We start from the raw sequence: 14,027 nt of genomic DNA, 5'->3' as shown, positions 1-14,027 counted from the left end.
CAAACCCACTCATGACATGTAACTTAAGAAAAGTTTTTCTGCTATAAATAAGAATAACATATGGACAATATAAAACACACTATGCAGTACTACTACAGTACTAATAGACATTACAAAATACAGAGGACATCTAATAAAGGCGAAAGGATTTTTTAAAAACTGCTACAGGTTGATGAAACTCATACTGACCTGCTACTGTCAGGGTCCTGTCCGGACATTGTGGAGCCAAAAGTGGGTGTTGCCCTGCTCCCTTCTCCAGGCCCAGCCGTCAGACACAGAGGCTCTGAGCCAGAGCTGGGCCTTGACTTGGGACTCTCCACAAACACCGAGGAGGAGGCTGAGTCTTTACGGAAGCTCTGCCTGACGGGAGAGGCTCGGCTGGGGGAGCTGGAGTAGGAGTCCCGGTCCCTCAGCTGCATGTCCGGGACCTTCTGCGGAGATGAGGGGGGCATACGGAAACCCATGCCCAGTGTAGCTGAGGAGTACGTGTCAGGGTAGAGCGAACCCCCCGGTTTGTAGAGGGGATCCTCCAGATCGCTCTGAAGGGCAGCCGCTGAGTAGGTGCTAAGTGAGCGCATGGAGCCACGGCGGTACAATCCGCTGGACACAGGAAAGCTGAAGGGGTCCCCGATGGTGGCCAAGGACTGGGTGGAGGCAATGCTGAGCCGACCCTCGTGCATCAGGCTGTAGGGATCTGCGTAAAGCCCCTCATTCTTCATCAGCACCATGTTCTTACCAGCCATCTCCTCATCAGGTTTGACGTCGCGACGTTCCAGGATGGCGCTGGGCGAGGGCGACAGGCCTGCTCCGGGGCCATGGACGGCTGACAGGTGGTGTGGATGCTGTTGCTGGGGGTGGGATCCGGGCCCCGCAAAGGACGGCGGGCGGCCCCCGCTGTAGGATAGGCGTGAGCGTGATGGGGAGCCTGAGGATGCTGAGGCTGAGGAGGAGGGCAGGGTGTTGAGGCGGCGGGTGGGGGATGATTCGCGCGATGAGTACACCATCTCCCTCTGAAAGAACAAGCAGGGATGAGCATTACCATGGAAACCTGCAGATGGGCAGCAATGTGTTCTACGTGTGTCAGGTTGAGATCAGCATGACAGAGATATCAAGCAGCAGACAGCCTGTCCTGGTATGTCACTTTCTCATAAGACCATGTAATCATTCAGCTGCATGGCTTAAGTCGGTAAAAAAACAACATCCTGTCTCTTTTTTTCTGAATAGCAGCATGACAGACACGGCAGGATGACAATGTTGAACAACTAAATCATTCATCTTATTACCTGCTATTGGCTTGCTGCAGCCATTGTGGAAAATGAAACTGAGAATTTTTTTCAAAAAAATCACACAAATCCACTTCTACGTCCTTAATCCATTTCTTCCATCTCCAATTTATTTTTTTTAATCTTTTTTATTTCTGATTTTTCCCTTTTTTCTCCCAATTTAGTGGCCAATCGATCCCTATTTTAGTTCAAACACTCACCCTCGTACTACATGCATTCGCCAACTGCATCTCTCCGGCCGGCAGTCTCGAAGGAGACGCCTCGCCACTGTCGTGACAAGGCGCCTCCAGGCCGAACCACTGTTTTTTCCGACACACCCAGAGACGCATTCATGTGACGAACACAAGCCGACTCCGCCCCCCTCCTGAAGAAAGCGTTGCCAATTATTGCTGCTTCGTCGAGTCTGGCCATAGTCGGATCTGACAAGACCGGGGCGCGAACCCTGGTCCCCAGTGGGAAACTGCATCGACACAAAGGCAATGCTTAGACCGCTACACCACCGCGCCCCCCCCCTCCAATTTCCAACATGTGATCACTACTACCTGGTAGTAGTGATCACATGTTGTGTTTCCTTCTGGGGTTTTTTCCTTGGGATTTCATTTGTCTTTGTGGTTTGCAGAATCCCACATACTCTGCTGTTTCTCCTCACAGCTGCTCTCTTGCTCCTCATTTGTTTTCCTATTCTCTACCTAACATCTTTCCCTATGTGTGACAGAGAGGGCTCGGCTGGAGCAGGAAAATATACTAAGTGGTGGTAAGCTGTCAGGCTCACATGTGTATGACACATTTACAAGAGACACGCGCATCTTTACACATAGATGTGTTGACCAGGTCTATAAAAACAGATTCACACAAGCCAAACACACACACACTCTCTCTCTCTCTCTCACACACACACACACACACACACACATAGATGTAGGAAAAAAAATGTCTAATACATAGGAGTACAAGCTTGTTTCATGTGTCGTGTACTCATCAGCTGCAAAATCAACACCATTATCAACAATTATTTTATCAACACCATTGATGGTTTCCGAAAAAAAAGTTATACATATATATATATATATATATGTGTGTGTGTGTGTGTGTGTGTGTGTGTGTGTGTGTGTGCGTGCATGTGTGTCCCTCCTGTAGAATAGGTGGGCCCTCCCTTGCCATTTGCATGTGTCACTACATATATAGGTGCATGCAAAAGCAATTCCATTTCCAAACTTGCTGTAATGTGAACAGATTACCAAGAATAGGCTTTCAATGTGATGTGATGCATTTTGAAAAAGCCATGGTCATGGGTGCCAGGAGGGCAGGGTGGAGCTTTTCGAAGGCGGCAATCTCAAAGGTGTACAATGATTGGACCAGAAAACAAGACACCATGGCAAAATTCCCAACCTGGCTCTCTCCATCTGACCACCTAATCATCCCCCTGTGTACTTGGCTCAGTGATTCCTCCCTCTCCACCTCAAGCTGATGTGAGCGTTCTAGCACAAAATAGCTACCTTGCATCACCCAGGTGGGTGCTACACATCGGTGGAGGTTGAGGTGAGTTTTCCCCCCCTTGACTGTGAAGTGCTTTGGGTGTCTAGATATAGCAATTTTTATCAATTGCCAATCTGCAAAAGTTTGAACATGCTTTTATCTATTCTCGGCTCGACTATTGTAATGCACTTTATTCTGGTATCAGCAAGGGCTCCCTCCGTCTCCGTCTGCAGTATGTTTCTTTTTATGAAAGCTTTTACAAATGTTTGATATTTGTTTTTATTTATACTGTTTTTGTTTTTGCTCTTACATGTTTGGTCTTACTCTTGTTTTTGCCTTGTCTGGTTTTATTTTTGTTGTGGCATTGTTTTAGAAAAGTGCTATATAAATAAAATTATTATTATTATTATTAAATGTAATCCATTATCATTAACATTAAAGCATTTGCTTATATGGGAGGCGGCCTTTGTTCTGTGAACATGGGAGAGGTGAGGTTACTACGGCACCGGTCCAATCACCAGTCCACAGTATGGCAGTCACAACACCATTGTGGAATACAATGACCAATTTCTGAACACATTCTTGCCACTGTTGGGGTAGCAGCAGACAACCACTCCAGCATACCTCTCTTGTCCATGGTTAACCAGGAAAGGTGTTTGCTGTGGGCTAAGCACTGGACTGTCAATAATGGATAAAGGTTGTCTAGTCTGATGAATCCTAGTTCCAGCTGCACCGCTATGACGATAGATTCAAGGTGAAGTGACAACATGAGGTGATGGATCCATCATCTATTTTCATACTATACAGGCTGGTGGGGGAGTTGTGGGGGGACAATCAAAGCCATGATGCCAGAGCATATCCTAACATCATAGTAGACCAGGTTCATCCATTCATGGCCATCATGTACCTCTAAGGGGATGGATACATTCACCCAGATAATGCTCCCTGTCTTACTGCAAGAATCATCCAGAAACAGTTGGAGGAACATTCTGGTGAAATGCTGTTAATGACCTGTCAAGCACAGTCCCCTACTATCACTCCCATTGAACACCTTTGGGATGAGCTCAACTGCAGCAACCGTAGAGGGAAGAATTCACCCATCAACCTTGGGCAGTTGGGTGAAGAACTGCTGTCTGTATGGTCAGCTTTAACACTGGGATGCAACAGAACCCTTTTGGTGTCGCATCTGTTATCAGGGCCATAGGTGGTCCAACGTAGTACTTAACAGGGGTTTCTATCTTTCTGGTCATTGAGTGTACATATATAGTATAGTGTATGGTGTGTGTATATATATATATATATATATATATATATATATATATATACACACACACACACACACACACACACACTATATGTACAAAAGTATTGGGACACACCTCTTAATCATTGAATTCAGGTGTTTCATTCAGACCCATTGTCACAGGTGTATAAAATCCAGCAGCTAGCCATGCAGTCCGCATTTACAAACATTTCTGAAAGAATGGGTCGTTCTGAAGAGCTCAGTGAATTCAAGCGTGGTATTGTCATAGGATGTCACCTTTGCAGTAAGTCAGTTCATGAAATTTCTTCCCTGCTAGATATTCCACGGTCAACTGTAAGCGGTATTATCAAAAAGTGGAAGCGTTTAGGAACAACAGCAACTCAGCCACGAAGTGGCAGACCACGTAAAGTCACACAGCGGGGTCAATGAGTGCTGAGGCTCATGGTGCGTAAAAGTTGCCAACGCTCTGTTGACTCAATAACTGCAGAGTTCCAAACTTCCTCTGGCATTAACATCGGCACACAAACTGTGCACTGGGAGCTTCATGGAATGGGTTTCCATGGCTGAGCAGCAGCATGCAAGCCTTACACCACCAAGCACAATGTCAGGTGTTAGATGGAGTGGTGTAAAGCACACTGCCACTGGACTCTAGAGCAGTGGAAACGTGTTCTGTGGAGTGACGAATCACGCTTCTCTGTCCGGCAGTCTGATGGATGAGTCCGGGTTTGGTGGATGCCAGGAGAACGTTACCTTGCCTGACTGCATTGTGCCAACTGTAAAGTTTGGTGGAGGAGGGATAATGGGGGTTGTTTTTCAGGGGTTGGTCTAGGCCCCTTAGTTCCAGTGAAGGGAAATCTTAATGCTTCAGCATACCAAGACATTTTGGACAATTCTATGCTTCCAAATTGTGGGAACAGTTTGGGGAGGGCCCCTTTCTGTTCCAGCATGACGGTGCCCCAGTGCACAAAGCAAGGTCCGTTAAGACATGGTTGGGTGAGTTTGGTGTGGAAGAACTTGACTGGCCCGCACAGAGCCCTGATCTCAACCCCATCAAACACCTTTGGGATGAACTAGAAGGGAGACTGTGAGCCAGGTCTTGTCCAACATCGGTGCCTGACCTCACAAATGCTCTTCTGGATGAATGCGCAAAAATTCCCACAGACACTCCAAACTCTTGTGGAAAGCCTTCCCAGAAGAGTGGAAGCTGTTATAGCTGCAAAGGGGGGACTAACTCCATATTAATGCCTACAGATTTAGAAAGGGATGTCATAAAAACTCCTGTACGTGTAATGGCCAGGTGTCCAAATACTTTTGTACATATAGCGTATATATATATATATATATATATATATATATATATATATATATTACTCACATGAAAACCTATACAATTTGGACTTTTAGTTCCCACACTGACATTACACAGCACGGTACAGGAGATCCGGAGAAGCATATGAATGTCTAGATACTTAACATGCTGTGCTGCCTGTGTTTCCAGCACACAAGTCTTCAGCGCAGCCAGAATGACACAGTGTGGCTTACATTCACTATCAAAGACCAAAGTTGACAGGTGCCTTTAATCAAAGCCCTGGTTTTGCAGTAAATAGCGTTTTCGTTTAAAAAGAAAAAAGGCACACGTCTCCTTGATCTCCATTTAAGCAGAAACAACCAGGGATAGCAGAATATGCTCATTTCAATGAGGAAGATGTCACTTTTGTGTCTGCATAACACGGTTGAAGATGAGAAGATACTTTTCCAGAGCAACTACCTGGGAAACGACAAACCCACGTAACATCACTACAACCTGTCAAATATATTTAGAAACTTGAAAAAGAATCAGTTATATCTCTGTTAAGCATCACATGGGGGTCCTGCTTACAAATGTGGAAAAATAATAAAAATGTTAATTGGGCATAGCGTTAGTTCAGTCAGGCCATGAAGTCAAGCTCAGCTCACAATTCCCAGCTTCATCAGCTGATAGCAGTGGATCTCAAAGCCAGCCTATATCAGCTCATGGCTCAGCTGATTCCCCTCTATGCATCCAATTGGCAAATCTTATACAGGGCACCATATTTAAGCTACTTTAGTCTGCCTACCCTTCCTGCTTCTTCTGCAAGCCGCTTTGCAAGCTCCCCCACATGAGAATGACCAGGCTGTCTATGTACGTGCTTCAACTTAACCTGCTGATTGTCCTGTCGATACCCATCCATGATGACAATCCATGGCAGATCGACGGCATCATGGATTCACAGCATCAGAAATCTGAAGCAATGGAGGCCATTTGTGAAGAGGGTGCCATTTCCATTCGCTGGAGCACTCATCTGGCAAGTAAAAATTCAAATACTACCAGAATTAGGGAATGGCCAGTGCCTAGGCTCCAGGAAGCCTTTTTTCAAAACAATATTATGGCTGCAGTTGGAGCTTCTCATGAAGAGCTTTTGCATTGTCCATGGAAAAAAACCTTATTGAACCCCCACTTGCAGATCTTTCCAATTCCTCTGTCCCCAGGGAAGCCACCAAGAAAAGGAAACACTACTCCCATAACTCTGCTGCAGTCCCAGTTCCAGCCGCCGCTCTGCCGTCCAAGAGAGTACGAGTTCCAGGTCCAGCAGCCAACTCTGCGGACCTGGAGGATAAGCCCATCTTGCCAGCCTTGTCCCAGAATCCAGTCATCGCTTACCAACATAAACTCCAGAACCCAATCCCCAGAGTCCGGTTTGTCACCCTCAGCAAGTCAATTTCTTCCTCCTCAGTTCCGGGGCTGGTGATATCAAATGTGATGCTGAACAATGATGTCACTCCAGCAAGCATCGGTGGCATCACAGTCCCATGAAGATCATTGGGAAATGCAGTCCCAGTCTCCATCGGGGTTCCATTCTTTCCTCCTGCTGGTGCAATTTCTCCTAATCTAAGAAGCCAAATCTTAGCAGGTAACAACATCAACCAAGTTAAAATCTTGCTGTGCTCAGAGCTAAGTGATAGACTTATTGTGGATTGTGGAGATGTCTCAGTGATACTGAAGGATAGTAACCCTCGGCTTTCTAAAACTCTAAATCTGGCCGAATTTAAGGCGGCTTTTGGTGTATTCAGAGATGTAATAATATGTTAAGTTTATCCTTTCCGTAGAGCTGAGCTGGACAGCTACATAGCCATCATTTCTGATCTGGCCATGACCTACGGAGGAACACTATTTTACGAATACCATAAGTCGTTTTCTGCAAAAACTGCCATGTACGTCCAGAGGTTCAACCAAAGACTGGACTGGTCAGTAGTTGACCTGGCTCTCATAAGTAGGCATTTCACGGCACATCAAGTTCTCTCCTGCTCAATCTATGGCTCTCACTCCTCCAAGCTGTGCCAAAAATCTGTGGCTATAGGCCAACCATCCAACCCTTTCCTAACCCCCCAACCTGGAGAGACTAAGGTGACACCACTTATGATGCCTACGTGTTATAATTTTAATGAAAATGTATGCAAGTTTTATAATTGTAAATACTCTCATGCTTGCAGATAATGTTGAGATGGGCATCCAGAATCAGTGTGCCTGAGACGAACCCACTTTATGAAAAAGGAAAAGAAAAAAATAAAACCATCAACCCAGGTCAATGTCCCTAAGCTGAGGAAAAACTCTGAAAAAGCATCCTAAGAGCTGTTTTGTAAGTTACAGGTAGTCCCTGGGTTACAATCAAGTTCCGTTTTTGAGTTTGTTCTTATGTCGAATTTGTATGTAAGTTGGAACCGTTACATACAGTTCACATCTAGTGTCAATTAGCCAAATGTTTGTCTTAGTATATAGTATATATTTTACCTAAAACATAATAAATATAATAGTGCAGTAATTATAATAAATCTAACTCCAGCACAGTATTTATAATCGAGAGAGAGAATGTGTGTATAGGTATAAAAAAAACTTTAAAGAAACATTTCTTACATTTCAAACTCCCCACCTGCCACTGTTCCGGGAGCGGGTTGCAACTGGCGGAGGCCAGCTGTTTTGATGCCAGAAACGAGAGCCTGCTCGGGGCTCACCTCCCTGCCTCACCGGGTAAGTGAAAAGATGATAAGAGCGTTTCACCTCTCTCTGAACGTTTTATTATTTCCACTTTCGTTTCAATCATGATTGTTTTCCTTGACTTCGGTGTATCACCATCGCTTGCATCAGATTTATGCTTTGAAGCCATGATTACGAGGGTAAACACACGGAAAATTTGAGTCAAAACACAATGCACAGAATGTTTACGTGATCCAACTTAAAATGGTGACGACAGCGTGGTGCTGTTCTCCCCCAGGCTGACAAACTGCCTAAAATGCACAGTGGTTTGAGTGTCGCACAAAGTAGTCCGTCTGTTCATTAGTAGGGACCATTGTCTGTAACTTGATTTTTTTTTTTTAAATAATAGGCTTTACGGAGGCCGGGTCATAAGTACAGGCATTTGTAAATCGGGCATTCATTACCTGGGGATTACCAGTATTTGATTTGATTAGAGGACTGGTTCAAGGGTTCATAGCTGGTTTGACTTGATTGCCAAATGTGTGATTTGTTTTCAATAATTTTCAACCTGCTTTGAAGGAGCCTGAGATAGTTGATATATTACTGTAAAAAGAAGTTAAGAGAGGATTCATGATTATCCATTTGATAAATTGCCCTTTCCAACGACTCGCATTAATCCTCTAGGCAGCTACCCATAAATATTCTAGGAAAAAGTGCCTAATCATTGATTTATTTTTGCATGGATTGTAAAGTGTTTTTGTCTGCATCTGCGTTTGTGTCATCGTGTGGAGTGCGGGGGAGGTATTTCGAAGGTATCTGGCTGGGAGAGCGAGCACTGGATCGACTGAGGGAGTATGGTCTGCTGTGTCCTGTGGGCCCAAAGACCATGGCCCTGACTGGAGCTGTGCTCGAAGAGGAAACATCGCGGGTGGTCTGACAGTACGCAGAAGCGGATCAGGCTACGCTAACTGCTAGCCCATGCAAACCGGCAGTTCCAACAGTCATCCTGGCTGGCATCCATTCTCTTGGACAGTGACATTTTTGAATTGTGTTGCAAATTTACTGAATGGACTGTGTTGTTGACTGTGTTTTTTTGCTTTGTTCTATCTGGTTTTTGTATGTTTTTGATGCTGTCGTTTTTGGGAGGTTTTGGATATGTGTTTTTGTCTTTTGTGTTGCACTGCTGTGGGCAGAGGAAAGGAAATGTCGTCTCTTTTGTGTATGCAAGTACAAGAATGAGATGACAATAAATTGTTCCTGATTGTTCCTGATTCCTGATTTATCTTCTCTTCATAATGAAGAAGCTCAAAGCATCAATTGTCTCATTGCTTTGGCAACCTTCTTCCTATTTTATGCTACTATTGATGATGCCATTAAAACTAGGGTAGGCAGTTTATTGTAGAAGCATTTCTTGTTATATTTGTTGAAATTGTCTCTACAGTCTGACAGCAATCAATAAATCAAATGCTCTGACAAAAAAAAAAGACAAAAAATCCGGTATCTGTGGTTGTCGTGGGACCCTGTGTTGCGTCAGCCCAGTGGGTTGGCTATCAAATAAGTAAGCTATGGATTAAGGTTAGGTTTAGGTAAGCATTGGGTTAGGTAGAGTTTGAGATTAGGTCAGGTTAAAGTAGGTTAGGTTAAGTTTAGGTAAGTTCAATGAAATAGAGCTGAGGGAACAAACAGCTGACGGAACAGAGACATGCTCTTGGCTTTCGCAGTCCTGTACTAAGCCCGTCCAATCATTTCATTCAGTCCGTATGAAATGATTGGAGGACCTACCCACCTTCCTGCGTGCACTGTGCCTGTGCACTCATTGACTGTGAACAGAGTCTTCCACAAGGCAAGGTTAAAGCTTGTGAGCTAGTTGCACAACAATGGCAGAGAAAGTGCAGCCAACACTTCCAGTTCCACATATACCAACAACAGCTTGCACAGAAAAGAAAGACAGAAGTAGAAAAGGCTGACCAGAAAGAGGTTTGAAAAAGCAAGAGGTCAAACCAGAGTCAAAATCAATATGGCTTTTCAATGATGGCGAGAACTGAGGGAGTTGAAGGGCCTGAAAAGTGATGCCGTGGTTGCTGTATTTCTGTTGGACAGGTATTTGTCTGGTTTGCTTTGTTATATATATTGGGGCATCCTGACGGACAGCCTAGGTGAGGAGAAGGGTGAGGTGCTTTGTTTTGGGGGAGTTTCTTATTTTCCTAAACTATATAGCCAATGTAGCTAGCTACTTATGTTGCTACCTTATGTAATAGTCCAATGCTAACATTAGCTATGCTGTAGGTGTAAGCAATGCTCTCTCGTGGTCTGACTCATCCTCCAGCAGTAGTCAGGCAGTGCACGTTCATGTGTTTTGGGGGAGTGGCTTTGGAGGGAGGTCTGAAGGGAGGGGCTGGGATTTTTTCAGTTGGATACTTTTAAAATCTAGCTTAGTCTTGCTGGTTTCTCCAAAGCTGCCTATCCCAGCTTTAGGTTTATTAAGAAAGCAGGTAGGGGCACGTGGCTACCCAAGGCAGATATCACAGATGCTTTCAAAGTGATTTAAAGACACTTTATATGTAATTTTAAGCAAGCATACAATGAAATTCATCCTTTGCATTTAACCCATCCTATGGTATAGGAGCAGTGGGCAGCCGCAGTGCAGCGCCCGGGGACCAACTCCAGTTCTTCTTTCCTTTGCCTTGGTCAGGGGCACAGACAGTATTATTAACCCTAACATATATGTCTTTGATGGTGGGAGGAAACTGGAACACCTGACGGGAAACCCACACAGATACAGGGAGAACATCAAGACGCCACACAGAAAGGACCTGGGATGGCCTGGGATTCGAACCCAGGACATTCTTGCTGTGAGGCAATAGTGCTAAACACTGGGCCACCGTACTGCTGTGATGCCTTTACACGCTTTGCAATGGCATCTATTGGTGTTGAATGCAGACATAAAACATATTTCTCAGTTAGACTCACCTTCAGTTGTCGCAGCAGGTCAAAACTATTTGGTACGTTGTAAAAGGTGCTTTGCTGGATTTTTCTAAATAACTGTAAACTGCCTATTTTGCTTCATCATTTTGAGGATTTTCTGCTAGTGGACTATCCAAATTCAAAAGAAGATAGATGCATCTCTACTCTCACATATACTTTTGAAAAATTGGGTCTGGCCCACTTAAGGCTATAGAATTTCTAGGCATCACCTTAGATAGCAACCTGATGCAAGCCTCCCTGTCTCTCGAAAAATTAAATCACATCAGAGAGGTCATGAGAAAAGCACAGTAGGCAGTAGTGATTTCAAAAAGAGAACTGCTTTCTTTGTTTGGGCATCTTAATTTTGCAGTGTGTGATATTCCCCTGGGATGCTCCTATATATCCAAGCTTCTCAACCTCTCCAAATCTGTAAAGAAATTCCTTGGTACGTTGAACTTGGATGCAGGCTGCAGATCCAAGCTGCAGTTCTGGTCTCTTCTGTGCAACAAATGAAATGGCATCTCATTTTATAATGAGAACCTAGAATCCTCATTATCTATTAAAATATATATACATATACCCTTCTGTCAGTTTTGTGGGGGTTTTCAATAATCCTTGGTTCACTGATATATGGCCAAAAGAACTGTCATCCTTGCCAGCTAATGCTTCTTCTACTGCGCTAATGGAAATGCACCCAATTTTTATAGCTTTTCTTCTGTGGGGTAAAAACTGGTCAAGGAAACAAATCCTGTTTTGTGTGACAATGAGGCAACTGTCAATATCATTAATAAAGTGTGCGCCTCAGTTCCTTTTATTAACGGATTTGTAAGGTGCTTTACGTGAATATTTGCGTTGGGTAACTTCATTATTCAAGCAGCTCATATTCCAGGATTGGATAATAAAATTGCTGATTCATTGTCCTGGTTTGAATTTCAGAAATTTCACTAACTGTGCCTGGAGGCAGCTCCATCCAGCCTGACCTGCCCCCCATTCATTCAAACCCTGCTAGCTTAAACACAACCCGGAAATACTATATGCTCTCTGCTGCTCGCTATATGCGAGCTGGCTTAGCTAAGTCCAAATAACAAAAAAATGTATGAGTCCGCATGGTCTTGCTTCATCTCCTTTTGTGCCACCTTCTCTGACTTTGCCCGTCAATATTTTCATCATATCTGCCTATATAGTTCACTGTTTGGAATCCTGCAAAATGGAGCCATCTTCTATAAGGGACTTGTCATAGTTATAAAATTCCATCTGCGCTTTTTGGGTCCATCCACCAACAACCTGCTTGAACACCCATCTACTCATCTCCTTCTAAATGGCCTTAAGAAAGAGAATCCACAAGGCAATTATATACTTCTCCCTTTCACTTTCCCACTTGTGCAAAAATTGATCACATATTTAAGGGATGGGGTACTTTGGTCCTTATACAGACTATATCAGAAACAGTCTTCCTCACAGCTTTTATGGATTTCTCAGAGGTGGTGAGTTCACTACATGCTCAGAATCTTTTGATTCTTCACATGACCTCAATATAGCTGATGTAACAATTAATCCTCACTACTTGCCTGTATTCTTAAAACATCGAAAGACTGATAGGGATAGGAAAGGAACATCAAATTTAATTTCTGAGACTAATTATGCTTTTTGTCCTCTGTCTTCTATGACTTGCTATCTGAGAAGCTGACCTCAAGCCAGCCAACAAAAGCCTCTCTTTACCACGAAGGAGGGAAAACCCATGCCCTGAGCTTGGTTTGCCTCTCGCTTTTGCCTCCTCTTCCAATCCTGCAGGCTCCTGCAGGATTGGAAGAGAACTCCTGCAGAGTCTTGGCCTAATGAGGTAGCTCTTCTGTGTTGAACCATCCTCTTCCTCAACATCTGTTTGGTTTCTGCAATGTACAATTCACAGCAATCCTCCAGGCACAGGCCAGGACTCTGCAGTCTACACCCATCTACGGGCCAGTGGCCACTCTTTCAAGGATGAGAATGTGCACGTCCTTGATGGGGAGGAATGCTGGTTTGAATGGGGAGTCAAAGAGGCCATCTATGTAAGGAGGGATCTGTCATCATCTTACAATGCTGTGATTGCAACTATTCCTCAATCCTCCGAGTAGTTCACATGGCCATTGTAACTCTAGTTAATGGTCACATCAATTTGCATATGAAACTGATCATTGGTTAGGTCGTTATGCAACTGTGCAATTTATAAGAGTGGCCTGACCTGCAGTCAGTTGAGACTGAAAAAGTCACTTAGATGAGTGATGAAACGTTTCTCACAATAAACCTTGTGTCTAGAGGAACTGATTCAACTCTCTGTGCTTTCCATGTATGCACATGGAAAGACAGGAAGATGTGCTCTCCCTGCTTAGGCTTTCCACATATGCACGTGGAAGGGTGGGGAGGTCCTAGAACAGACCAATACTGCAAAATATAACTTACTGCAGATGGCAATAAAAGTTTTCTTTGACTACATTTTTTCAAGATACTCAGATGCTTCGCCAGAACATAGAGAAAAACAGTACAGGGAATGAAACAATGTACAGAGGGGTAAATGGCAGCAGAGAGTCTTCCAGCACTCCTCTTTTAAAATAACCCCCCACCCTCCCCCATCCACTCCCCTCTCACCCGCAGGTCCCCATTGGCTAGGTGCGCAGCAGCTGGGTAGGAGGCGTAGATGGGCTCCTTGCGGTAGATCTTGATGATGCTGCGGTCCTGGATGTCGCGTACATCCTCCAGCTCATAGAAGACATTACGTGCCTCGTCCTTGATCAAGATGGCCGTGTTGGGTGACTTGAGCATGCCTGCTGTCAGCTTCTGGGGGAACATATGCACGATGAGCGCGTGCAGCGTGTCCATGCTGCTCAGCTCATGGGTGATGTGCACCCGCCGCGTCTCATCGCCATACTGCAGGAATAGCACACCTGGGCGGAGGATGGGAGGGGGAAAGGTGAGGGTTGGGGTAAATGGGAGCCGGTGCCGGGGAGGGTAATGCGGTGTCGGCAAAGTCCAACCATGTGGGTCACAACAGATGGCAGATGGAGAGAAGGTA

The 14,027-nt window shown here is 44.6% G+C and overlaps 1 protein-coding gene across 1 annotated transcript in view; it reads right to left on the bottom strand.

Moving 5' to 3' along the window:
• srcin1a (SRC kinase signaling inhibitor 1a) overlaps nt 1-14,027 on the bottom strand; it is a 94,812-nt gene that overhangs the window by 46,742 nt on the left and 34,043 nt on the right. Inside the window, exons 4-5 of the mRNA XM_056288380.1 lie at nt 13,604-13,899; nt 190-1,010 (exon numbers count right to left, since the gene is read on the bottom strand). Of these exons, the coding sequence (XP_056144355.1) occupies nt 190-1,010; nt 13,604-13,899 (1,117 nt within the window). The remainder of the gene's footprint in view (nt 1-189; nt 1,011-13,603; nt 13,900-14,027) is intronic.

The sequence above is a fragment of the Lampris incognitus genome, chromosome 10 (assembly GCF_029633865.1).
Source record: "Lampris incognitus isolate fLamInc1 chromosome 10, fLamInc1.hap2, whole genome shotgun sequence".
Taxonomy (NCBI): domain Eukaryota; kingdom Metazoa; phylum Chordata; class Actinopteri; order Lampriformes; family Lampridae; genus Lampris; species Lampris incognitus.
The sequence above is the reverse complement of the archived record's forward strand: the minus strand, read 5'-3'. Positions and strand labels throughout refer to the sequence as shown.